This window comes from Mytilus californianus, unplaced genomic scaffold (genome assembly GCF_021869535.1).
Source record: "Mytilus californianus isolate M0D057914Y unplaced genomic scaffold, xbMytCali1.0.p SCAF_11, whole genome shotgun sequence".
NCBI lineage: Eukaryota > Metazoa > Mollusca > Bivalvia > Mytilida > Mytilidae > Mytilus > Mytilus californianus.
In genome coordinates, this window is record NW_026262593.1 from 54,660,937 (window position 1) to 54,687,648 (window position 26,712).

At 32.4% G+C, this 26,712-nt stretch overlaps 1 protein-coding gene across 1 annotated transcript; it reads right to left on the reverse strand.

Annotated features, from left to right (window-relative positions):
- Positions 1 to 1,418: 1,418 nt before the first annotated feature.
- On the reverse strand, positions 1,419 to 11,151 carry LOC127720348 (uncharacterized). Its single transcript, XM_052226929.1, has 4 exons — positions 11,012 to 11,151; positions 4,440 to 4,530; positions 2,816 to 3,053; positions 1,419 to 2,127 (listed from the first exon to the last, which is right to left on the reverse strand). The coding sequence occupies exons 1-4, from the start codon at positions 11,080 to 11,082 to the stop codon at positions 1,496 to 1,498; spliced, it is 1,032 nt and encodes a 343-aa protein (XP_052082889.1). The 5' UTR covers positions 11,083 to 11,151; the 3' UTR covers positions 1,419 to 1,495.
- Between the last annotated feature and the right edge of the window lie 15,561 nt (positions 11,152 to 26,712).

The following is a 26,712-nucleotide window of genomic DNA, read 5'->3' on the forward strand; positions in this document are numbered from 1 at the left end:
TACCTTAAGCCTTTGCCTTAAGCCACCACTTTGACTTAAAAACACTTGACTCGTTTAATTTCATAAAATTTTGACAAAAAAATTTACTTTGACCTGTTGACAATAATATAAAAATTTCATAACATTTGAACCACAAAATTTCCATGAATAATTTCATTGGATATATAACCTGAATAATTCAGTCCCTCCCCGTAATCAATCTCTCCTACGTGCGAGAACTTGTTAATGTAGTAATCGTAGATCAGCGGAATATAACAACTGAATTATTCGGGTTATTTGATAAAAAGCAGTTTGACAAACACTACTTTTTACCAATGAGAATCTTTATTTCTCTTTACAAATAGTAGGTGATTAAGACGTTCAGCTGATTTTAAAGAGGTAACTCGCTTAGTGTTCTGTACCGATATATTCCAGGAGCATATGTTGCGTTAACGGCATCACGTTTCATATGTATTCCCATTACCATTATTTAAATTACAGATAATGTGTACAGAACCGAACTCACCTTTTTAATATAGACGAAGTAATCACGAATTAAACGGTACCAAACTATACCTTTCCTATCTGTTTTGCCTTGCAATAAACCATTGTATTGTGTTGATCTATCACTTTATTAAGTTTGAATACTACTGGGCATCCATGAAGCAAAGACATAAGTCTGAATGGGGTTTACAGAATAAGGAATTATGGGCCGAATGTATCAACAACAAAACATCAACCAAAAAATAAAGATTAGAGAAAAATAGGGTAAAAAAATAAAAATAATTAATAATGGGGTGCTAAAATATTAAGAATAGAGAAGAACGGGCAAAAAATATAAAAGAGAAAAATCGGGTTAGAAATTAAATAAATAGAGAATATTGGGATGCTAAAATATAAAGTGTTAGAGAGAAATGGGCAAAAAATATAAAACATAGAGAAAAATCAATTCAGATATTTAAGAATACAAAAATGAAGGGCCCAAATCCAGACCCTCATAAGAGTCATGAAATTAAGACTGGACAGCTGTCTGTTTTTCTATAAAATAAATATCAGGTTTAGGTATACGAACTCCGGAATAGTAGTAAAGTAGTTCAGCGCTGATTAGGAGTTTAGGTCCGATATTCAAATAACATTATCTTCCTCCTTTACAATCAATCGATATAGTCGTGCATTTGGTTTTGTCAGATGCTATTGACTTCTCCCTTTTTTAATTTATTTTGGAGTTCGATATTTATGTTAATACCTTTTTTTTTCGCTATGAACAATCATATATTTTACTCAGTGTATAGTGAGAAATTATAAATTGAAAAAGTTTTAAGCCTCGTAGTACTAAAATTGACATGATTCCGGCCATGAATAGTTTAATGAAAAAAAATTGCAAAGGCCTTAAACTTACCTATATATAATATATTGAAGGAAGAGCATTAATACTTAAGCAGTTTTAATCATTTATTTTACCCTACCAGAGAAATTTAGAAAATTGGTGATAAAATTGGATCCCAAGATATCACATTCACAATTCTGTTTCTTTGCCAGTCCGTTCTAACCAATTAAACGTCTTTATGACGTCACCATGTTTATATTGCACTAATCCGGTTCGTCCTTTAGAGTAAAACAGACATGTCTCACATGAACAGTTCTGGATTTTTGAATTTGGATTGCAATCTATTAATCTAGGAGACATAATTTCACATAGACTACAACATGTACAACTTTTCTGACCTTTCGATAAAGGCCGAGGCGTAACGTCGCACATACCTGGTAACCCAGGATCCATAGAATTATTGATCGAAGAATCCAGTTCATCGGGATCAAAAACTGGTACTCGATTCAATTCTTTTGCATTATTGTTTGATTTTACTGGTATCCGACGAGGCAGTGTGCTAAATCGTGTTTCTTTACACTCGCTTACTTGAATCAGTTGGCAAGTTCCAACATGCATTGACTTGGACTTTCGGATATTTGATGGTTTTGGATGGCGGATGTGTACTTCACTATCGTCTTTAATTGCGATCGGTTCCTCGCTTGATGAATCAGAGGTTGAAGTATATCCCGGAAGCATGAATCGACTGTTGAATGATGAACACAAACTTTTTGGACAAGAACTAGCAGATAAAACACGCCGTTGATGTTGCCTCATTGTAGCTGAAAATATAACATGTGACTCTTGAATAATAATTCAATACGAATCTGTACTCTTTGTATGTAGGTCATACTACCTCGTTTATTGAAATGAAAAGCAAGAGTGGTAGGCAAATATAAAACTTTACCATTTATTTCTTTGATGTACTTATACTTTATTTCGATATAATCATGGAAATTGGTTAAAATTATGTTCAGCAGGAGAAATTAAAAAAATTAAGGAAATATATTATTTGAATATTCGACATGGTTATTTTCAGGTTAAATTTCTGTTTTTATATTTTTTTCTGGACGTATTTTTGTTAAATGTTTCTTTTCTTTGCCAATCGGGTTGTCTGTCTTTCTTTCAAGTATGTTTTTTTAATTGATTGCCACCCCCTTTTTATGTATTCTTTAAATCTTTCAACAAGTTCATTGCAGCAACAAATACTTATTCCCATCAAACGGTAATAAATGGTATTAAATTAGAATGCTGAAGACCGACATTACTCTTTGGAATCGCTACATAGCTGGCCATGGTTTTATTGGAAGTATTGATACTGTACAAAAACAAGGAGATGTATAATAGCCAATGAAACAATTATCCACTAGAGATCAAAGGATGTAGATGCAAGCAACTATGATCACCGTGCATTTATTTTTATAAAGGTTGAAACTTCACAAAAAAATATTAACAAATTGTAAAACTCACATGGCGGTGCTTCGGATGGCATAAAATGTGTTGGTTTGACAATATCTTCGTCATTTACACCTGGTATCCATGTTCCTCTGGGAACCGGTCGTGTAGACTGATTTTTCAGTAATATTTTATTGGCTTTCCGGGATCTGTACGGAGCTTTTCCGTATGGAATAGGCACATGTGAAGCCTTGTTCAAATCTTGAACAGCACTGTCACTTGACGTTCGTTTCAAGTCAACAACTTTTCGTAACTACAAATATAAAAAAAATGAATAACACAAATCTACTTAATTATTTATAAAAAAAAAACATCTGCATATGATCAAACCTCAGTCTTTTTATTCACACATATTATCATAGATTTTATTAGATTTATAATGATCTGCTGATATATAACAAAATGTCTGTCTCGTATTAATCCCGGATACATGATACAATGCCATCAACAGTGCAGATAAAAGGGACTTTTGCAGAATTGCTAAATTTTATTTGTAAACAGAATATGGAAAATATGTGAATCGACATTAATCGGACAGAATGGGCTTTTCTGCTTGTCAAACTCAAAAGGAGCACACAGCTGATCGTAATTCTTGATTTCCTCTTGTGAATCTTAAAATGATGTGTTTCTCAATTTTCTAACTGTTGAGAAATTAAATATGATGTTTAAAAACGCATAAATATTTGACTGACACATTAAAGTTATATAGGAATCGAATTTACGTACATGAAGATTAACTCTTTGTTCGATGTTTTTTTTAATAGACAAGCTACTTAACAAGGTAAATAAAGCATCCACTTTTCTGGTGATCGAACACTCCACTACAAACAATTTTGTTCTAGAAATGTATCCCTTAATTTCTGTTGGCGATAGACCATGGATTTTTTTAACCGTGGTGGACTGTTGGATTCGCTAAGAATTGCTCATAGATTGAGTTCAAACGATGCAACCAATTTAAGCATAGTACTATGAAGATAATTTTGATAACAATTATTTTACAGCAAAAATTCAGGAAAACAAGAGGAGATACAACACTCTAAAACCATTTTTCTCTGAACTAACTAGATGAAAAAGCTTTTATAATCCAATGGGAATATGGATATAGAACAGTGTAGGTTTGACAAAAACTCGTAGAGTGTACAAATCTCGTATAATAGTTGTATAGGGAGCTAGATCATTGCAATTGGATATCAAATATATAGCTATCTCCATTTATTATAAAAAATAGACTTATAACACTATAAGATTCACACGACGATTTATTGATAACATTACAACTGAATTTGAAATATCATCGTTATTGTTTGAAACCTTGTAGAATGACGAGGAAACATTGCAGGGATCATATTCATATTACCTTAACATTCGTATTGGTTTACATGTAATAGTTGCCACTGGACGTTAAATTGCAATGCAATATGACCATTATTTGAGTCAAACAGTTTAGATAATCTCGACCGAGTACGGCAGGTTGTTGGTGCGATATAAGAGTAACAGTTGGTTCTCATAGAAATTCCGGTCACTCCACGCACGCTTTCTCGAAAAAAAATGTATGCTTAACACTACAGTTGTCATGTATCCAAGCAGTACGCATGCCCGTCCTAAACATACCCTTTCCTTTATTTGATTATTGACTTACTCTGTTAAAGCATGCTTTTGGAGACTCCATATTGGTTTCAGTCCAAGCGTCCATAATATGTTTACAATCACTTTTACTACATAACTGGTATCTGTAAAATAAAACAAAAATGTTTTAGGGGGGCACAGAACATCTAAGGAAGTTAACCCTAAAAATCAGCTGAACGTGTTATAATAAGTAAAAAGAAATCAAGATTCTCAACGATCAAAGTGTTGGATACCCCCCTTTAAGACGGAATCGATTAATCGTTGGGTTTTAACGTCATTTTCATCACTCTTAGCTATATTGTTGCGGCCAGTTTTGAATGGCAGAGGAAGCTCGGGGAGAATCACCGACCTCCGACAGGAAAACTGGCAATCGAACGTACGTACCTATCACGTGCCAGGTTTAAACTCACACCATCAGGGTTGTTAAGACAGAAAAATACTAAAGGAACAATAAAAAGTCATAGTTCGAAGAAGTATGAACAACACAATGCCCCAAAAGAAGGAAAGGGGGCTACATCAAAAGCCTTATGAGAACAAGGACGTAACAGGCTTAGGAGCCATGCATAAAAGATCTGATACAAAAGTTAATACATGAACCAGAGTTTAATTCTAATTCTGCGACTATTATAACAAAAAAAAAATCTAACGAGACAAACAACTTGTTAGTCATGACCATTTGAGTATAACTTACGATTAATTTCAGTCGTAACTTGTGACATCCTTTGCGAAAAAAAAGCGAAAAAAATGCCCCTGATTCTATCGCCAAAAAAATAAGCATAACACAACTTCATTATAGTAAGGGTTTTTAACGAATGTACGTTATTGTATAGATTTTGTTAAATATGTTTTAAGGTACTAACCATTCGTATTTTAGTGGAGGACTTGGGGCGTGTTTTTTATCGGGACCCATCAATTCAATACCGCTCCCCCAAAACTCAAACCACACTTGAAAAGATGAATGGTTTGTGCCTGAGTGCTTAAGTTCTTTAGAATATTAATTATCATGTTTTTGTTGTATATATGCTTCTAACGGATATTTTACAAATCATTGAAATAAGGTATGTCTAAATGTTCGACGATAGATTTTCTCAAACGTCTGTAAAAGACTTCTGGGGCAATGTACTTTCAAATTTCAATATAAAGTCTGGGGTCACAGACCTTGTTTTTTTCTTTAAAATACATTGAAATTAATGAAATCACAGCTATTTTATATGGGTTATATAGGGGAAAATATGGGAAAATAGGTTTCCCCTATTGAGGAAACAATAAACGATAGAATTGCTTAAAATTCAATGAGAGAATAGCTTTTCATAAAAACTTCCAAATTATCAGACAATAATAGGGGGTCGCGGGCCATATTTTCTTGAACATTACATAAAAAACACGATTTGTAGTTTCAATTTCAATATAATGGTATGCCCTTGTTTTTTAAAGGAATTTTGGTAAATTTTAAATACACGCGATTCTTAATTTTTCATAGCTGAATCTTAAATTTTCAAGTTTTAGATGTTTCTATTGTTTTTTTTATTGATACTTGGTAAAATATTTTTAAACCAAACAAGTCTTTTTGCAACATGCCCAGAAAAAATACTCAGAAAAAGACAACCGATCTACCTTAAGCACAAATTAAGGCCAATAAACAATGATGAAGGGTAATATACAGGTACAACAACAAATACAATGATACACAGACAACAAATACATATAAAGTCTACACAGACAACAATAATATCTGGTACAAATGAAAATTGAATTAGCTTAGGTTAAACATATTTTATTTGCAAGAATAGCAAAACGGGATTGGAAACATCATTAGAGATGTTCTCTCTCTGCCTCCTGCATGTCAGCAGTGTTAGTATTTTCTTAAAAAGAACCATGTTATGTCACTTGTTTATTGATTTCGATGTTTAGGTTTTGTGTTATGTGTTCTTCTAATGGATAAAAACCTATTTAAATTAACTTTTTGTAAACATTTTCCCAGATTTTCATTTAGATTACAATAAAAAAGAAACAAATTAATAAGATTGCTCGACAGGGCTAGTATGATTTAAACAAACAAATTCATGCAAGTACATTGTGTAGGAGACGAATTGAAATCGAGACCACCCATCAGCGAATGTGTTGGAAGGAAATTATATTTCTAGTCCTCCTTCGACAGCAGAACTTCGAAAATATGTTCGTGTTCAGGGTAACTTTGTGATCAACTTGATTGTCCATACACATCACAGACAACAAATACTCATTTGCATTTTGAAATTAGAGTCTTTACTAATGTATAGCCATAGCGTGCACTCCTTAACTTTTTAATCGACAATTTTGAGATCGACACCATATACTTGTCGGAATCTACTCCGATCTTGTTTATTGTAAAACGAAGCTTACCAATCTCCGAAACTACGGCTCAAATAATTTGATGAATGCGAACTGCATATCGAGTTCATTGAGAGGTCATGTATGTACTACATATTCATATACATGTTTTAGATGCACTTAATTGACTTTTTTTCATAACTTATTTAAATATTGGTTTTTGAAATGTTTTCTTTTTTTATAAATAATGTAAACAACATTTTGAATTTTTAAATGTTTTATCTAATGTTCAATTAAAATTTTATAATTGAATACTTTACATTAATTTCTCCCAAAATCTGAATAAACTACAATAAGATATTTTTATAAGAAGTTCGTGTTTATATTTCATATTACCTTTATCTAAAATCGTAAAACTTTTAAATTCTTACTAATTAAGCAGGTGGATTTTAGTTTAGAATTTTCGAGTGTTAAATTGCGTTCAAATTCAGTTTTTATTACGATTGTCAAAATAATTGTGATCGTGTAAAGCTTTCAAAATTTAAATCGATCGATTGACAAGTAAGCGTCCAGTGAAAAATATTGCATGCATTTTTGTTTAGGGGCCAGCTGAGGCCCGAATTTAACGTCCAGTGGAAAATATTACATACATATTAATACAAGATGATATGAGTATGAACCGTACCTTGTATAGAACTGAACGTTGAAACGGATTTTAAACGTGATAGGTTAGGAGGAGGGTTGGCGCCATCAAAAGTAATTCAACACTGCCACAACCTGTATGTGCCTGTCCCAAGTCAGGAGCCTGTCATTCAGTAGTTGTCGTTTGTTGCTGTATATCATATTTGTTTTTCGTTCATTATTTTGTACACAAATCAGACCGTTAATTTCTTGTTTGAATTGATTTACATTTGTTATTCTGGGCCTTTTATAGCTGACTATGCGTTGTGGGTTTTTACATTGTTGAAGGCCGTACGGTGATATATAGTTATCAATTTCTATAACATTTATTTTTTTGTGGATAGTTGTCTCATTGACAATCGTACCACATCTTCTTATTTTCATAGTTCACAACGTTACATGTCCCTCTATACGGACGCACTATTTTAACTCAGAGCCAACCAGTCTTTGCTCTTACATCATTGAAACAGAGTACACATACTACGTTCCAGATGGTTGCTGTAATATTGTAAGCGTACTTTTATTCCGGCGTGTAGATTTTCAGAAGAGTAAATTTACACTAGTGTTGTCTTTACATAAATCAGTGGGAGACAAAACAAACACACAGATAAATTTTGTTTATTTTGATAACCACAGATTTATTTTTTCATGCATGCACTTGGTAATTTCTTGACATCACTTGTTGTCTCTCATTGTCTTATTTTCTTGAAGAATAACTTCAGTCAGATGCAGATAACATAAATTGATATACCTGTATTTGTGTATTTTTTTCAAGATAAATTACACTAGTGTATAATTTCCACATGATAAATAATTTTTTCATGCTGATTTTGCTTTTTTTCAACCCCCAAAAATAAGCATGCCCCCTTTTTTTTTACTAGTCCCCCCTCTAAAAAACTCTTTTAAAAGTGTTTTGGATGCACATCTTAACAAAGGATAATTTACACTAGGCATGGAAAAAGTAACCTGGTGCAATAATTCCTCTGGAAAATATACACTAGTGTAGCTTGTCCTCTGAAAAAAATACTCTGGTGGAAGGAATACACTGTTACGGTATCGGTTATGACCAGAAGGTCCAACGCCAGATCCAATACACTTAATTTACGTATGCCAACTTTGATATATACTAAACACTATTCATATATTACCCAAAATTGTATAAAATAACTGTTAATTTAAATAATAAAAATGTTTAACTCAATTACTCTTTTAAATCCATATATTTTTTAAATGACAGTTTGTCAAAAGCTTTGTATTTATAAAAAAGAGAGTTATTTAACAAATTTTACAATAGATTTCAATGATATTCTTAAACGCAGTGCAGTTAATATGAAGTATAATGCATGGCTATTATATCTATGGTTCAACGAATGATCTGTTATGTAATAGTATTTAATATTATTCACTTTAAATTATATAGATGGTAATAGACTTATATTCAAGCGTTTGTATACAATATGATCCATGAGTCTTATGTAGACGATACACACCCGTCTGGCGTACCAGATCATAATGCCTTTGATGAGTTTTTTTTATATCAAATATTTAAGAATTATGAGACAAAGGATATAAGAAGGGGAATAGGACATTTTAGCGAAAATAAAAAAATCACATAGGGTCTTTTGAGCGCCGACATCATAGGACATTTTAGCGCCGGAATATTAACCTTATCTGGATTTTCAAATAGGAAGTTTGAGCGAAATTTCCTGTGATACTTTAATATGAATTAAGAAAACATTTTTTAAAAAGTAAGAAAAAAGAATAAGTTTTTAAAATAAATATATTTAATTTGACTTTACCCGAGTAATTTGACCGGTTCTGGCTATATAATGGTAGTGAAGTCCTGAGTTAATCTACTTACCAATCAATATTCTTCTATAATAATTCTTATTACAATCTGTGACTTACATCAACATTTGGAGTTTGAATATTGATGTACCTCAGAATCTCCTAGACTTGCATTCGCGGTACTGCCAGCAGGAAATAACGAGGGTTCTTTTTTTTATGTCAGAAGCCTAGGATTTAAAATTCCAAGCCCGAACTAACTTGTAAATAATGCCATTGCCAAGTTTTAAGTTTTATGACAGAGCTTTGTTTTTACAATTAAAAAATGTTTTAAACTTTATACGTTACAAACTCCTCATTTTAAGAAATAAATCCTGCTCAGAATCATACTTCTACCTAGTCCAAATAATTATGACGTCTTGAAATGCTATTTTATTTTTTTTCTATGACGGACGTCGTAGGAAGGCGTCACAGAAAAAAAAATTAAAATAGCCTTTCAAGACGTCATAATTATTTGGACTAACTTCTACCTTCCCGTGGTGAGCAGGAGTAGCAGATTATATCTGGCGAACGGAAGAGGTTCTACATTGTACTTCATCATTCTTAATATCTAAAAAGAAAATTTTTCGATCAGGAAACTTGTAAATAATTTTATATGTGCCATTTGTGATGCATCTTTTAGTAAGTATAGGAACTTCAAAGAGAAGTTCCTGATCTCACATTTAAATATACACAATTCATTGAATGAGGGAAAAGGGAAGATAGGGGGTGTTTAAATTTAAACAGATACTTTTTATTTCTCAAAAAACCTCTGTTGGTTATGATAGGTAATGTTAACATTCGCGAGCATAGATATGAAATAGTGTGAAAACTTAAAAATATTTTATTGTTTTAAGTACATTCTGTGGTCTGTGATTTATACAACGGTTGTATGTTTGTAATGGAATGTTTTGAAAAAGTAAATTTTATTTAAGGAGATTGTTTTAAAGAAAAAAATCCATTCAAGTATATAACATAAGAACTATAGCTAAAAAAACAGCATGAGCAAGAAAAATGAAATATCACAAAATAGTCCTGCAATCGAAACATTTTTCTTACCTATGAGTCTTAATTTCATGATAAGAGATTTTTATTGACGACACATTTCAATGATTTCACGTTTTCAAATATCAAATATCATTTTTATACTATTTTCGTACTTGTATTCTTTATTCGGATTTTAAAAGTTGGTTATCGGCTGTACCATCGTATATGCAAAGAAGATTCCTGAAACATGTTAGTTGTGCAATATAATCGGCAGCTGTGCATTTAACGTTAACGCTTAAAAATTTCGAATTTTGATATGGTATTGAGTTAATATAAATTTTGAATATTATAAACCAAGAATAAAATTTTCTAGTTTTCAAATGTTAAGTTTTGAAATTTAAATTCATCAGGTATATAACTGTCAAAAATTCAAATGTGAAAAGTTTTGAGATTTAGTATAGAAAATTTTTTTTTTTTTTTTAATTTAAGCAAGATTTCAATATAACATAATTTTTTCTTACAAAATATAGAAATGAAAAAAAAAAATACTCTAAACTATTATGAAATGCTAATTCGTTAAACGTTACTCTGACGGACATTTGTAATTGAAAATGTATCAGAATTACTGCACCGGAAATTCTCAAATATTAGTGCGCACACGTGCTTTTCACTTTATCCCTTAAAAGTACCATCTCGGAAGTTAACAAATACAAGGTGAAACAATTGCATTTCTTTTCCATACCAAATTGGATGCATTAACTATTGCTAAAATAGGGTCTATACCTGGCGTTATGAATATGTTTCCTTGGTGTAGATTTTCTGTCTTCATCTTTTTCCATGGCAAATAGTAACATTATACCAAATTCTTTACTTTTATAAGCTCCACAATTAAAATGTATTTGACCATTTAATTACAACTGCCCCGTCACGTAAATCAATCATAAATGAAATGTATCGCTGATTAAAAACTGATTACAGGTAAGAAAGTTTCAATACACATCACGGAGGTATTTAATTTTAATTTCTTTACTCCATTGTTGATTTACGATATTCATTTCAAACTCTCTGACTGGATTTGAAAATAAAATACAGAAAATAATTCTGTTCTTATAATCAAAAATATCCGTTAAATTATCAAATTAAATTTAGAATATTGAGGCTAATGATCAAATTCGTTGTAAAATGCAATAAAGGTAGAAAATTAGTGCCAATAATTACCCCTAATTTAAGGTTAACCACCTTTAAAGGTTAATTTCATTTGTTGGAATCATTTAATGTTCATTTTTTTAACAGGAGAGAAAAATTAACATACTGTAACAAACATACAGTTACACCATGTAGACCAAATATTTTAAAGTGTAGATTATTGATGTCATCAAAAATGAAAGCAAAGCTTATTAAAGTTTGCAAATTTATTAAAATCATAAATAAATCTGTGTGTACTTCAGGCTTAATCTAGTGTGAAGACATCTCTATTTTTTTGTTGTTAATACAATGTCTTGTACTAATTGTATTTTATCAATTATTGTATATATTTTCCATATGTATTTTACTTTACCTTGTGAAAATAATGGTTTAATTATTGAAAAAAAAGATATGCGTATCCTATAAAAAAATGAAGTGTTCACTAATTATTATTTGTACATTATACGACTGGATTATGGTATGTTATAAGGGTCTGGATAATATTAAAGTCTATGAAGCAACCCATGAAAAAGAATTAACATTGAAGTGATTTCTGTTAATGGAAACAGTTTTCATTATATATATATATATATATATATATATATATATATATATAAGTTAGTCTTGATTTTCTACAAATTTAAACATGCAGGTTAGTATATTTTCAGTAATAAATGAAAGAGATATATATATAAGTTAGTCTTGATTTTCTACAAATTTAAACATGCAGGTTAGTATATTTTCAGTAATAAATGAAAGAGATACGAAGCATCATTTCATAAGAAAAAGAAAATTCTTGCACAAACTAGGTTAAACCAAACGACAATCGAACAGTACTTCAATTGCTGTTATTTATATACAAGTTACAAAGAGACCTTCAACGCGTATAACAAACGCTCCCAGCTTACAACACGTTCAAGATGGTCCCTAGCGCCAGCTTTAGTGGAATTCATTGTTAGATGGCGACAACGCTAAATTTGTGTATTAAAAGCGCTTATGTGCATTTAGGTAACACCTGCAAAGATCAGTACACTTTCATGATTATCTTCTGATCTTTAATTTTGTATTTATTCATCCTAAATCTTGAGGCACCCTGTAGCATTTTGTGGACTGCTTCTTTTTTTTTATTTTGGCCTTGGTGTTCATGATTTTTTTTATTCCGCCCATAATACCTACACCCCTCCCCCCAAAAAACCGGAACCCTTTAAAAAAACTTAAACACCAGCAAGCAAACAATAAAGATAAACAAATACGATTGGTAGTTAAATTAAGCATAATTTGCACTCATCTATATGCTTCTTCTAGTTCAAGTGTCTTATTTAAGTATACGATGTAAATATTATGTGAATAGTTGTGCACATAACAACCACACGAGCCCATTATTAAACAAGTGTGTTTACAACAACGCCTGTGTCATCCTTGACAATTAAATCCTCTTATGTATGACTTCATATTTCAAAGACATTAAATTTCTATTCATAACTTTAAGAAATATATGCATATCGATTGTGACACTCTGAACATTACTGTTTGATTTTGAACAAAATTGATTATTAAATAAATAGTTGATATTCAGTTTACAGAAGACAAATTTCACCGATGTAATGGACCTGTCATCACAATTTTGTAATATTTTGAAAAGATATTATTCTATTTGTTTTTCCCTAAGCCAGGCTTTTATAAATGAGAATGTCTTACTTTGTTAATTGTACGTTTAAATATTTAAATCAAATTAGATTTAATTGTTAAACCTATTCGTTTGTAAATCGGATAGAATCATGTTGTTTTCGTACGACATGACTTAATGAGAGTATACTAGTATATACGAATAAGAAGATGTGGTATAATTGCCAATGGGACATCTTCTACCAGAGACCAAATGATATAGAAATTAACAGCTATAGGTCACCAGGTTAATGATAATGAAAAATTTATATTTATGTTTAATGATGATGATATGCAATTTACACTGCCAAAATCTGCCACGATTTATTATTAAAAAGAAAGAAGTGTTTTATATGAGCTGCGCCGGATAGAAATCGACCTTATGCAAGTGCACGTATACATGTGTCATTGCTAATACTTTGATTGATTTTTTGAACATTCAAATACGAAATAAAAGATGAATGTTGGTCTGTTTTGTGGGGTTCTTATATTGTCTCAATTTTCAGACATTTACAGACTTTGCATAGAGATTTTTTTCAATCCTTTTTAAATTAACATATGTATTGATATTCATTTGCATAAGGTCGATTTCTATCCGACGCAGCTCATATGTTAAATGCTGGTATATACAATACTTTTATGTAAATCTGTTTTAATCAGACTCTCATTACTCTTTTCCGAGTTGCTTATGCATATGCTGTTGTTCACGTTGTATGTACGTCCGTTAAATAGGTTTAATGCTTGTTAATGCATTACTTTTATGTAAATCTGTTTTAATCAGACTCTCATTACTCTTTTCCGAGTTGCTTATGCATATGCTGTTGTTCACGTTGTATGTACGTCCATTAAATAGGTTTAATGCTTGTTAATGCATTACTTTTATGTAAATCTGTTTTAATCAGACTCTCATTACTCTTTTCCGAGTTGCTTATGCATATGCTGTTGTTCACGTTGTATGTACGTCCATTAAATAGGTTTAATGCTTGTTAATGCATTACTTTTATGTATATGTGTTTTAATCAGTTTCTCGTAACTCTTTAAGACATGCACTTTCCGGGGGTGGGGGAATAAACAAATTGTAAGAATATTAATTTCTATAAAAATAATGTTTCAGAATGGGAGTGAAAATAAATGTTTCCATTGAAAATTCGAGGAAGGGAAGGGGATACCAAACTGAGTTTCGAAACAATTGTTTTAGTTCCTGAGTGTTATGTAAGAATGTTTTGTACATTCAGAACATCCTTCCCATAACCTAAGAAGCTGAATGATGCTCGATGCCTAATAACTCGAACCTGTGGTATTTGCATTAACTAGAATATGTTGTTACATTAGGATCGAAATTTGACTTTCTGTTCTGCAACAAGAAGTCCAACCATCATATACAAGGGTCTGGTTGGGATATACAGAATAGGATATAGTAAGCCAGTACTATAGAAAAATGGGCCAAAAAAAAAGGAATAGAGAAAAGTAGAACAAGATAATAAAGAATGGAGAATAATAGGGGCTAAAATATAAAGACTATGATAAAAAACAAAGAATAGAGTAAAATAAGAATGCAGAAATGAAGGACGACTCTCATTTACACAAGTGTCCGACAAATAACCCAAATAAAAAGTCGAGAAAAAGAGAACTTTGAATAATAACATGTTTTCTTACCTTGTTATGTGTTTTGTACTATTAAATTAAATAAATATAATATCAATTATGTTGTAAATGTTTTTAATCCAAGATTTATTGTTAATAGTGATTTAAGTATGACCAGACTTTTGTTTTGTTTTTGGACATATGCATGGGTTAGTAATAATCCGATTATATCTTGATTTACTATGTAGGTGATATTGGTAGAAACCGTGCCTTATTTAGGTCAAGAAAATAAAAATCAAATTGTGGTCGAATCACTATAGCTTAATGCTATCTAAAATAGAGGCGAAAGATACCAAAGGGACATTCAAACTCATAAGTCGAAAATAAACTGACAACGCCATGGCTAAAAAAAGAAAAAGACCAACAGACAAACAACAGTACACAAAACACGCAACACAGAAAACTAAGGACTGAGCAATACGAACCCTACCAAGATATGGCGGTGATCTCTGAGTAAGCAGATATTGTTCACATGTGGCATCCGTCGCGTTGCTCATGTAAGTCCAAACTGGGTACCGGAATAGAGCAACAACAACACTACACCTCAAGCTACTATAAACTAAGATAGTACACACTTCTGGCGGAAGCCATTATGTAATAATAAACATAATGGGAGAGTCGATACACGTTTAAGCCCAACAAGTCAACGTTTAGAGTGATACTTGTAAAAAGTCTATGCATTTTTCATATATGAAGCTTGATAAGGGGGACTGGCCCCCTTGCCCCCTAAATCCGCCTCTGAACATGTCTTTCTCTGAACAGGTCTTTTCCAAGCAAGGCGTCTGCCTATAGTGCAGTGGTTGTCGTTTGCCAATACACATCTTTTAATACTATAAGCTTTTTATCAGTATCGAATTATATTGTTTCATATATTATTATCCCGCGGCATATTATAGCTTACTAAATGGTATGGGGTTTTCATATTCGTAGATGTATGCAACTATTTTGTTGGATAGTTGTGTCATTGGCAATCAAACAGCATTTTTCTTTTGTTTGCATACAAAGCAAGAATCAGTAACATTATCCCCTATATACATCTGTTCTATATTTGTTTTTTAGAATTGTTGTTTACCTAACGTCTGCCGAGCGGGAGAAGTCAAACTAGCCACATTTATATATCTTAGTAAACAGTGGGTACAAAGTAAAAAAGTACAGAAGATGTACTATGTCAAAATAAACTGGTCCGAGTTGTCTTAAAATTTGTCCGAGTTTGTCTTGGTCCGAGTTGTCCTGATTCCGAACAAACATATAGTTGTGTTTCCTGCCTTCCTACCCATCCTTAACTTCTATGTATACCCTAATACATTTTATAGATATTTTGGTAAAGCACAGTTAAAGTCAGTAGATTTTGGTTCAGCACCGTTACAGGCTAAAACATTTCCTTATGTCTGGTCTATATCTTAATATTAATTTTTTTACATACCTACCTACCTGCCCTATTATTTTTTTGGCAGGAGGCAGGAAACGAGAATATAATGTTGTTGGCATCATCAATGGCAATTCGAATGAACAACATATTCAATTTTGTATTTATCATTGTTGAAGTTTGTTGATGAGTATTCCCGACCGATTCACCAACAACTTAACATAAATCCCGAATAATGGATGTGTATTCTTGGACGATTCACTAACAAACTGAATAAATTCAAGTTTACACATCGATAAATTCTAATAAAGTTTGTTGCTGGTAATTAATATAAATTAGGCCTTTTATAGCTTGCTATGCAATATTGGTTTCGCACATTGTTGAAGGCCGTATGGTGCTCCATAGTTGTTAACTTCTACGTCATTTGGTCTATGGTGGAGAGTTGTCTCATTGGCAATCCTGCCACATATTCTTATCTTTATACTTACTGCACTGTTTCGCTTGTGTAGGAAATAATGCCCCCGATATCACGGAAGAGGGTTGTACATGCATAAAAGTTTTGGTTACAATGCTGGGCAATAATGAAATGAGACTTAACATACAACTTTGGAGTAATTGGATAATATCAAAAAGTCTTTTCCATCTTGACAGTGCAGTTTGGTGGCAATGTCATCATCGTTTACAGTAACAACCAAGATTAAGAACTACAAAACAACAGCACGTTTAAAAACACCATTGATTGCTGGATGAATGTCTGTTCAACGTCCAGTGGCAAATTAAAAGCATATTCAGGACGAGAACATGATACTAGTAATGTGATATGAATATAAACCCTGTTGAGCCGGATCTTTAATTCCTAGTTCACAAGGTAACAGTCCGCAGGATGGCATGCCACCCTTTTAGGAAACATTATTTTTTGCTCTTACTCCAAAATGTCAAGTGCTCAGCGAGGAGAACATACCAACTTTAAAGTCTTTGGTTTAACCCGACCAGAAAGAAACCACTGAAGATTATCATGGAAGGGTCGAATTCCTTGTCACTTTTTTGTATGACATGACTTAATGAGATTGTATTATCTGTTATAAAGGAGATATACCCATAAATTAAGGTTCATATCTGTAAAAAAAAAACCAAAAAAAAAAAAACCAAAATCACCGGTACGTTTTATATCACCCATATACATGATTAATTCTAAGTATTTTTAGTTACGCATACTATTATATTTCTGTTTCAATTTTGTGTTGATTTGAAATGTCAATAATAAGAGCATTTTCTGTAAATTTTCTGTTTTTGAATTACTCCAAAGACTGAAGGTTTTCTACTCACATAATATATGGTATTAGCTGTATGTGCCACAATTTGTATTTATTCCGATTTTTGTGTTTTTAATTCTCTTCAACTTTACATTTATTTTGGCTTTTCAGCTGTTTTAATTCGAGCTTAAGGATGTACTTAGGTGATCTAAGGTAAAATTAAATAAATCAAGAATTCAAAATTGATACTTTAAGATGGAAGAGTATTAGTTAAGGATCAAAATAAGCTAAACATATTGATAGGTCATGGAGCTCCTTTTTGAGATATTTGATTTATGAAATATGGCGGGAAAAGGCTGATTCTGACTTTTACCTTATATTTGCATTGGTATTATTTGGGTCTCAAATCAGAAGAAAGAAAATCAAGAATCCGCTAAAATTTTGTCAAATGACCTTTTATGAGCTATTAATTCTTATGTTAAAAGATAAATAGGTGTTATGGGGCAAAATATTTTACCTTATATTGTATGGAAAAAAACCGAGGAGTCCGAACATTTAACACAAATTCCAAAACCTCACCTAAGTACACCCTTAAGGATGTTTGCTACTCTTGTTTTTGAATTTGTCAGTTATTCGGAATCCTCTAGTTTTATCCATGTAGAGCCAATTAAAGTTTTGCCCACTAACCCCTACAGTTCTTTTCATAATTCTATTACATATTGTAATAAAAAGCCATTTTTGAAAATATTATGACATCTTTGCGGGGGACATACAAATACCGGGCGTCCGTCCGTCCGTCCGGTCTTGTTAGCGCTCTCACGTGTACAGTTCTTGTCAGATTTTTATGAAACTGATATCAAAGATTTATATCGGCAACGTCTTGGACGAGTTCGAAAATCAGTGCCGTGCCGATCAATAATTTGTAAAAGAGTTATGCCCTTGGAAACATTAATTATATGGAAAACTGCATCGTTAACGCTCTCATTTGTACAATTCTTGCCAGAATATTATGAAACTTATATCACAGGTTTTTATAAGCAATGCCTTCGACGAGTTTGAAAATCAGTGACGATCAATTATGTTTTAAAGAGTTATGCCCTTTGGAAACATTTAATTGTATGGAAAATTGCATCGTTAGCACTTTCATGTTTACAATTCTTGCCAGATTTTCATGAAACTTGTACCATAGCTTTATATCAGCAATGTCTTGGATGAGTTCGAAAATCAGTGCCGATAAATTATTTTTGAAAGAGTTATGTCCTTGGAAATATTGATTGTATGGAAAAGTGCATTGTTAGCACTCTCATGTATACAATGCTTGCCAGAATTTTAAGAAACTTATATTAAAGGTCTTTATCAGCAATGTCTTTGTCGAGTTCGAAAATCACTGCCGATCAATCAATTTTAAAAGAGTTATGCCCTTGGAAACAATAATTATATGGAAATTTGCCTTATCAGCGCTCTAATGTGTACAATTCTTGCCAGATTTTTAAAGACATTTATATTGTAGGTTTTTTGACGAGTTCGAAAATCAGTGCCGATCAATTATTTTTAAAATAGTTATGCCCCTTGAAAATATTGATTATATGGAAAATTGCATTGTTTAACGCTCTCAAGTGTACAATTCTTGCCAGAATTTGATGAAACTGATATCATAGGTTTATATCAACAATGTTCTTGGCACTTTCGAAAATAAATTCTGATCAAATATTTTTATCAAGTTATGCCCCTTGAAAATATTAATTATAACGAAATCGTATTGCATTTGCTCTTAAGTCTTCATTTCTCTAAGATATTAATAAATTGTTTTGAAGAACAAAATAACAATCGTTCTTTTTTAGTTATTGCTCTTGTACCTTGGATAGATGAAAATATGTGCAACGCGGGTGACATTGGATCTCTGTTCTATTATTTAATTTGTAATCTAGCTTGTACACAAAACATTGTCCAGATAAATTACATACAAGAAGTATGTTCATTTCACGCTTGAAATGTATAGCTCTTGGTTTGTTCGGCCGATTTTCTTTAGTCAAAAGGATTCGAGATTCCGTGTCATCTTTTGCAAAGACCAATACTTTCTTACTACTCTTGCAAGCAACAACGACATTACCAGATGAATCGTTTATTATACCATCCGGAAGATCGTATTTCTGGCAGTAAGATTTCCAAACGATGTATCCGTTCATTTTCGTCTCGAATACTGCGCCACTTCTTGCTGTGGCATAATAAAGCTTGTTATTATAAACGCAACAATAGTCGGCATAATCAGCTTTCCACACAGAAGACAAAACTTTACCAGAGAGATAAACGCACTGAAAGGTGGCCTTACCGAGGCTGACTACTATTGTTTCACCTGTAAAAGATAAACCGTAACACTCCTCGCTCATTGAGATAAATCGTTGCACTTTTGATGAGTCAATGTCGACGATAGCAATTTTCTTCTTTTTTACTATTGTTGTAGCAATTGTTGTTTTGTTTATGACTGCAACTACGAAACAAATCTCATTTAGTTGTATGATTTTATCTAATTCACCTTCTTGGCTCATTTAACAAGACGTCGGTTTGACGAATTGTCAGCTAGAACAACTCTTCCAACATCTAACATATTAACATCTGTTAGGAGTGTTTCCCTCAATAATCCCGACGATGCTTGAAAAGAACAAATTTTTGTCAGGTTAATTTTATAAATGGCACTTGAAGTAGAAGTCAATGTTTGTCCTTGTTTTTAATTCTCAATCAGAAGTTTCTTAGATGGAGAATACATCACTTCCATCTTTCCAAATTCAGTTAAATCTTTATCAAACTCCATAAATATCGGAAAGAGATCTAACTGAATGGTAACCCTATCTGATATTTTATCTGTTTTCAGAAAAATCCATCTTTTTTTCTTTTTCAGTTGTTGTGTCCCATTGAAAAACAGCAAGAAAAGACTGGAATTCTGATTTATGTTGCCTTGTTTGTTCCAACTTGCTAGCTAATTTGTCAATTTTCTTAAGGATTTCTGAAAGCTTCTCAATAAAACTATCTATTCGTTCGTTTTGTGTCTTTTCCTTCTCTTCTAGTCCCTTTATTAAAATCTGTTGAAATTTATCAAAGTGACTATTTATTGACTTCCGAATTTGTTTTTGCACTTTGGTTTTGATTTTTTTTTACCTTCTAATCTTGTTTTATTTTTTTCCCTTTTTTTCCTTTAAAAAACCGGTGATACTTTTAATAATATCCTCCCTCTCCTCTGTCCTCTAAATTTGTAAACAAACTATTGAATGACGTCATCCCCTTTTCTTAATCCGGTAATGGCTTCAACTCGTGACAGCTTTTGTGTTTTTCAAGAATGTGCGTAACGCATAATGTTGAGAGTGATTTAAACAAATAAAATCTAATTTTCGGAAATGAACATTGCATTCTTGCTCTGGATCAAGATTGGAAATTGACATCTTTTCATCGTCTACAGGTTTTGTTTTATGAGTCTTTGTTAATTTCATACGACTATGTTGTTTTCACAATCAGTGCAAATAGCTTCTCCACAATCTAAACACGAACTAGAGGCAAATTTCGATACGTTTTTATTGATCATATTGTCGCATGTTGGTATTGGTGTCACCATGTTCAGCTGAAATAATAACAATATATTTTCAGTTGTAGTTTAATCAAAGTTCCATGAAGATTAACGGGTGAACTCTAAAAATAAAAATCAGCTAAATGAAAAAATAAACGTTGGTTTAAAAAAAAATCAGTTTGGACGTGACATTGTGCTAGGATGTTCATGTTCTGAAATAGAAAGACAACACAAAATAAGGTAATGATCATTACTAACAGAACTTCTAGAACTTTATCTACTTATTATTCACAATCAACAACCCATTGGATAACATACCAACATGCATACACGTTATACTTAAATGCAGTTATTAGTTGGATGGAGAGTTGTCTCATTGGCACTCATACCACATCTTCTTATATCTATTTAATCGTTGTAGACCAGCGGTAAAAACATAAAAACAAATAATTGAATGCACAGATAGGACACATGGCTAAATTATATATCTTTGGAAAGAGAAAATCCTGAACTTTCAGATTAATAATGTCGTAAGCCTCAGAAGTGGTCACAATTTTGCATAATGATGGTCAAAGGTTAAAAATTATATATTTCCAAATGTTGTCTTATTAACTGTATATTTGGTGTTTATTTCAGAAATTGTAAACATATTGATAAGCCAGAGAACAATATTTGATTCAGAATTTATGAAGCTTGTAGGAGATATAAATGAGAATAACTTTTAAAGTTGACGTTCTTATTAGTTAAGAAATTTTGTTCATGTATGACTCCATTTTGTTTCCATACAAGAATAGCCTTGAACTTAAAAGTGAAGTTTTTAATAGACTTGTCAGTATTTAAAACTTAAACGGGAAGTAAAGAAGGAGTACACCTTATGTTATTGAATTTAGTTCAACTGGCTTTTTAGTCAGTATTTGACATTTTCATTTCAGACTAACGGTATCTATGACATTTCTGTTTTTACATAAAAATGTGTTCGTATAAACTTTTTTAACATCTGTCACGTGTGTATTGATATAGCGAAACAGGTCTGATGCTTGCCATTGACAAAATTCAGTACAAGTTGTCTTCAAAATGCACAACCCTTACTAAACACTGATTTTCCTTTGCACATGCACACCAAACCTTGAACGAAGTAAATGGTTGAAAACCAAAATTTCCTTCTTTCCAACCAAAGCGACCCGATAACCGACTTGACTTTGCTATGCATATTCACCAGAATTTCACTTTTTCGGATCACACCGCCTTGCTATCACACTAAAGTCGAATGCATCATCTATATTTTATGGTGATTTATAAGGGTAAGTCATTAAATTGATCTGGGATAAGTCATTGAAATGATCTGGAATAAGTCATTGAATTGATCGGATATAACTCACTGAATTGATCGGGTGTTTTTTTTTCAGTGCCTTCAATAAGGATGTGTTGCCTCAACTTAACAAAGATGATAGTGTTACATCTTGTAATAGCATGTGCAGTTGGTATGAACGAACGTAAAACTGAATTCTTGCACAACTCAAGAAGAGAAATGTAGCACCGACAATACTTAAAACTAGAAACTATTCCTGTGTGATACTACAATGCAGATATGTGAGTCATTTGCGCGAAAGCTTTAATGGCATCACCTTTAGTAACAACATTAAAGGTACCAATTTTACTGCACCAGATGCAAATTTCGACAAGAAATGTCTCTTCAGTGATAATCGAGGTCAAAATATTTAAACATCTAAAACTTATTAAAAGAGATGAAGAGCTTACAAACCAAAAAGGAAAAATAGTATAGTCAAAAGTCGTACAAGAAATCAGAGCTTTGCATAAAGGAGATATATTCGTTAACTTAAAATAATTTCAAACCTTTTATATCAGAAAGTTTAAAAAAAACAAATGTCCGTTTTTGTCATGCAAATGCCGAAGTACTTGCTACTTGGCTGTTGATACCCCCGAGAGTAACAGTCTACCAGTAGAAGTATTGACCCAATGGTAATAATAACATAAAGGGTACCAACTTTTCCCCCGGAAAATTATGATTGACAGAAAAAAAAATCTTCTTCATTCTTCTTAATAATCTCATATTTTCGTACTAAAAAAATCTAACGATCTTTTAGAGTATTTACAATCTAAGACTATTTCATCTTGCAGTAGTATTAAAACATTTGACTTTTCTACACTTATCACAAGTATTCCCCATTCCAAACTAAAAGACAAGCTGTGTTTCATAAGAAAGAATGGACAACATAGATACATGTATCTTTTCTTCGGGAGGGATAAATCCTACTTTGTAAAAAATCACTCTAGTTCAAACAAGATGTTTTATTTCTTGATTGACAACATATTTGTTACGTTTGGAGGACGTATTTCTCAACAAACAATCAGCATTCTTATGGGAACCAACTGTGTCCCTCATCTTGCCGACTTGTTCCTTTATTCATGTGAGGCTGACTTCATACAGGAACTACTTAGAAAAAAAGAGAAAAAGTTGGTGACTACGTTGAACGGATATATCTTATCGAACTTGAGATAAGGATACAACAGATACAGTTAAGTCTGCCTCATATCTTGAATTTCATCTAGAAATTGGCAATATGGGTCGGTTGAAAATAAAACTTTACGAAAAAAAGAGATTATTTCAGCTTCCAAATTGTGAACTTTCCATTGTTTATGTAGCAACATGCAAGCAGCGCCTGCATACGGAGTATATATCTCCCATTTAATACGATATTCGAGGGCTTGTTTTCCCATCATGATTTCCTTGATTAACGGTTGCTGCTAACAAGAAAGCTATTAAACCAAGAGTTCAAAGTGGTGAAGTTGAAATCATCCTTTCGTAAATTTTACTGACGCCATCACGAGCTGGTTGACCGTTCTGGAATATCCGTTTCATGATAAGAGTATATGTTCCAAATGTCGTATGACTACAACCCCGTCCCCTTTTCCCGAATGTGACTCCTACCGAATTACACTTATAATCGGGTTTGTACTCACATGGGCAACATGACGGGTGCCACATGTGGAGCAGGATCAACTAACCCTTCCGGAGCACCTGAGACCACCTTGAATTTTGGTGGGGTTCGTATTGCTCAATCTTTAATTTTGTGTGGTGTTTTGTGTACTATTGTTTGTCTGTTGGTCTTTTTCTTTTTTAGCCTTCATATAAATATCTTAAATACTCTTCCCAGCTATCATTTCATACAATAAGATCATCAATCCTTTTGCTATGTTTTATTACACATTATTTCCGGCAACTGGTTGTATTTTATGTTGCAGCTTATTCATATTAATCTTGTTTTGGGCAAGCTAACTTTCTTTCATTACATTCCGGGTCCGCATTTTCATTTTTAAACCATCTCCAAAGAAAATCAGATGGTTTCCCTTTATTTGTTACAATTATAACTCAACAGAAAAACGACAAATATTGCAATTTTTTCATTTTCATTTGTAATAATTATGATTTTATAGATAAACATGGGACAATAGTCACCTAATCTCCTTCAGATTCGAATTCATACATCTTCCTATCAAGAAATATGTCCTATTCCGTGTTTGTATTACTGTATGATATAGCATAAACTTTACCTAAAATTCCTTTGTTTTGCTATAATACTGTAGTTCTTCTTGAAACTTGTTTATTGGCCACAAAGCAACACACTTAGGGATACAATACGGTTGTAACCTTGGCAAGCATCATTGAATGATTTGTTATTTGAAACTTAACTTAGGGGTTGTAAAGAGGAGGAGATTATATGTGTGAGTGGTGAACGAACTATAATATTCCGCGTTCAGAATGATTGAAAAGTAAACTTGTTCGTGTGACAAGGTTTATTTTATTTGACCACTTGGTGGAACATTAATGAGTAGATGTTATCTGATTTTCTGCACGCACATGACCGTGGTAAGACAGACCTTTTCTCTCCATACCTTCTTCACAAGTATGCAAAGAAAAGTAATAAAATCACCAACAAAAAGAACCCCCCTCCCTCCAACCACAACACAAATAGTACCCCAAAAAAAGAACAAAACACACAAAAAAAAAAAAAAAAGCGAAAGAAAAAAGAGAAAACCAAACAAAGCAAATTGGAACAAATCTAACAAGAACACTTAAATATTTCCATAAAAACGCACACTAATATCTAGTAATTGACTGATGAACACTTGCTTTCCCTTTGATATCTTGTACTAGACGAACTATTTGTACTCACCATGTGAAAACCTTTTCGAATAACAAGTCATTGGTGTATTTGAATTGTTAAAAAAATTACCGCATGGAATACTGAATTAAAATTTCAACTTGTTGTCAGTTAATATAATTTCAAAATAAAACTTCAACTTATGTTTTTTTTTATTTTGACATTCTGTCATTTGTCTTAAATTTCTGAAATATTTACAGTAAACAAACGCATTATTTCAGCGGTATGTATAAATATAATTCTGTTAACTTGTAACTTTGTATAGAAAGCATTGTCCAGATATATTGCACACAAGAAGGGTATTGATTTTACGGTTACAATGTATTGCTCTAGGCTTCTGCAGCCCGTTTTCTGTTGTCAAGATAACTTTTGATGACTTCCCGTCCTTCTCCACTACTATCAATTTATTACTAAATTCGCAAGCTACGAAAATATTTCCAGATGCGTCGCATGTTATACCAGTAGGAAAATCTGATTTCTGACAGTCAAATTTCCAACGAATTTCTCCAGTCAATTCAGTCGAGTAGACAAAATCTCTTTGGTGAGCGGTATAATAAAGTTGGTTATTAAACACGAAACAATAACAAGAGTTATCGGGTGTTGACAACGTTGAAATGGTATTACCAGAAAGATCTAAGAAGTGGATGGATTTGTTGACGAGACTTACGACTAATTTTTCACCTGTGTAAGTAATTCCGCAGCATCTGTCACTTGTAGGTATAGACCTCTGTACTTTCGACGAATTTACATCAATAATAACAATTTCATTCTTAACAAATAATGTTGTAGCAACTGTGTCTTTCTCTATCACTGCTAAATCATAACATTGATCCGCAAGTTGTATTGATTTGATAAACTCGCCTTCTTGATTCATGATAACAAGTCTTTTGTTTGCCAATTGATCGGCCAACACGATTCTTCCATCGTCAAACATATCGACACCTGTTATACGCATGCTTTTTGATTTTTCATTCGGTATCTGGAAAGAGCGAATCTTTGTCAACTTAATGTTATCTATAGTTTTGGAAACGGAAACTAACACTTGTCCCTGTTTCTCCTTTTTTCGCAGAATTTTCGTTGAGGAAGAATACTTCACTTCTAACTTCCCTAATTCTTTGACTTCTTTCTCAAACTTCATAAGTATCGGTGATAATTCAAATTGAATGTCACACGCGCTCATTATTTGGTCGGTTTGTAAAGACACCCAATCTTTTTCTTGTACTTCAATTTTTGTATTCCATTCATGTATACCAAGAAAAGCTTGGAAGTCGGATGCGTGTTGTTTGACTTGTTTCAAATCGTTGACAATTTGATTGACATTTTTATGCATTTTTGAGATCTTTTCATTCAAACTATCAATTCTTTTGCATTGCGTTTTCTCTTTGTTGTCCAAATTAACAAAAAGATCTGTTTCGAGTTTATCCAAATGAATATTTATGGTCTTTCGGACATTTTGCACTTGATACATAATTTCATTTTTCTGAAACTCAAAGCTTGCCTTATGACCTTGTTTATCCTTTATCAGATTGCCGATAAGTTCACTGATGTCCTTTGCCCTTTCTTCTAGATCCTCAAATGCAGCTGACGATTTCACACCTTCCACAACTTCCGTTAAAGGCCTCAATGTTTGA

What these genes read in the sequence shown, in the direction of transcription:
- LOC127720348 (XM_052226929.1), bottom strand. Translation starts at nt 11,082, where the DNA reads ATGTTACTATTTGCCATGGAAAAAGATGAAGACAGAAAATCTACACCA. An exon ending in AAACATATTCATAACGCCAG is followed by an intron (nt 4,531 to 11,011) that starts GTATAGACCCTA and finishes TTTATTTTACAG; the next exon opens with ATACCAGTTATGTAGTAAAA. An exon ending in GCCATCCGAAGCACCGCCAT is followed by an intron (nt 2,128 to 2,815) that starts GTGAGTTTTACA and finishes TTATATTTTCAG; the next exon opens with CTACAATGAGGCAACATCAA.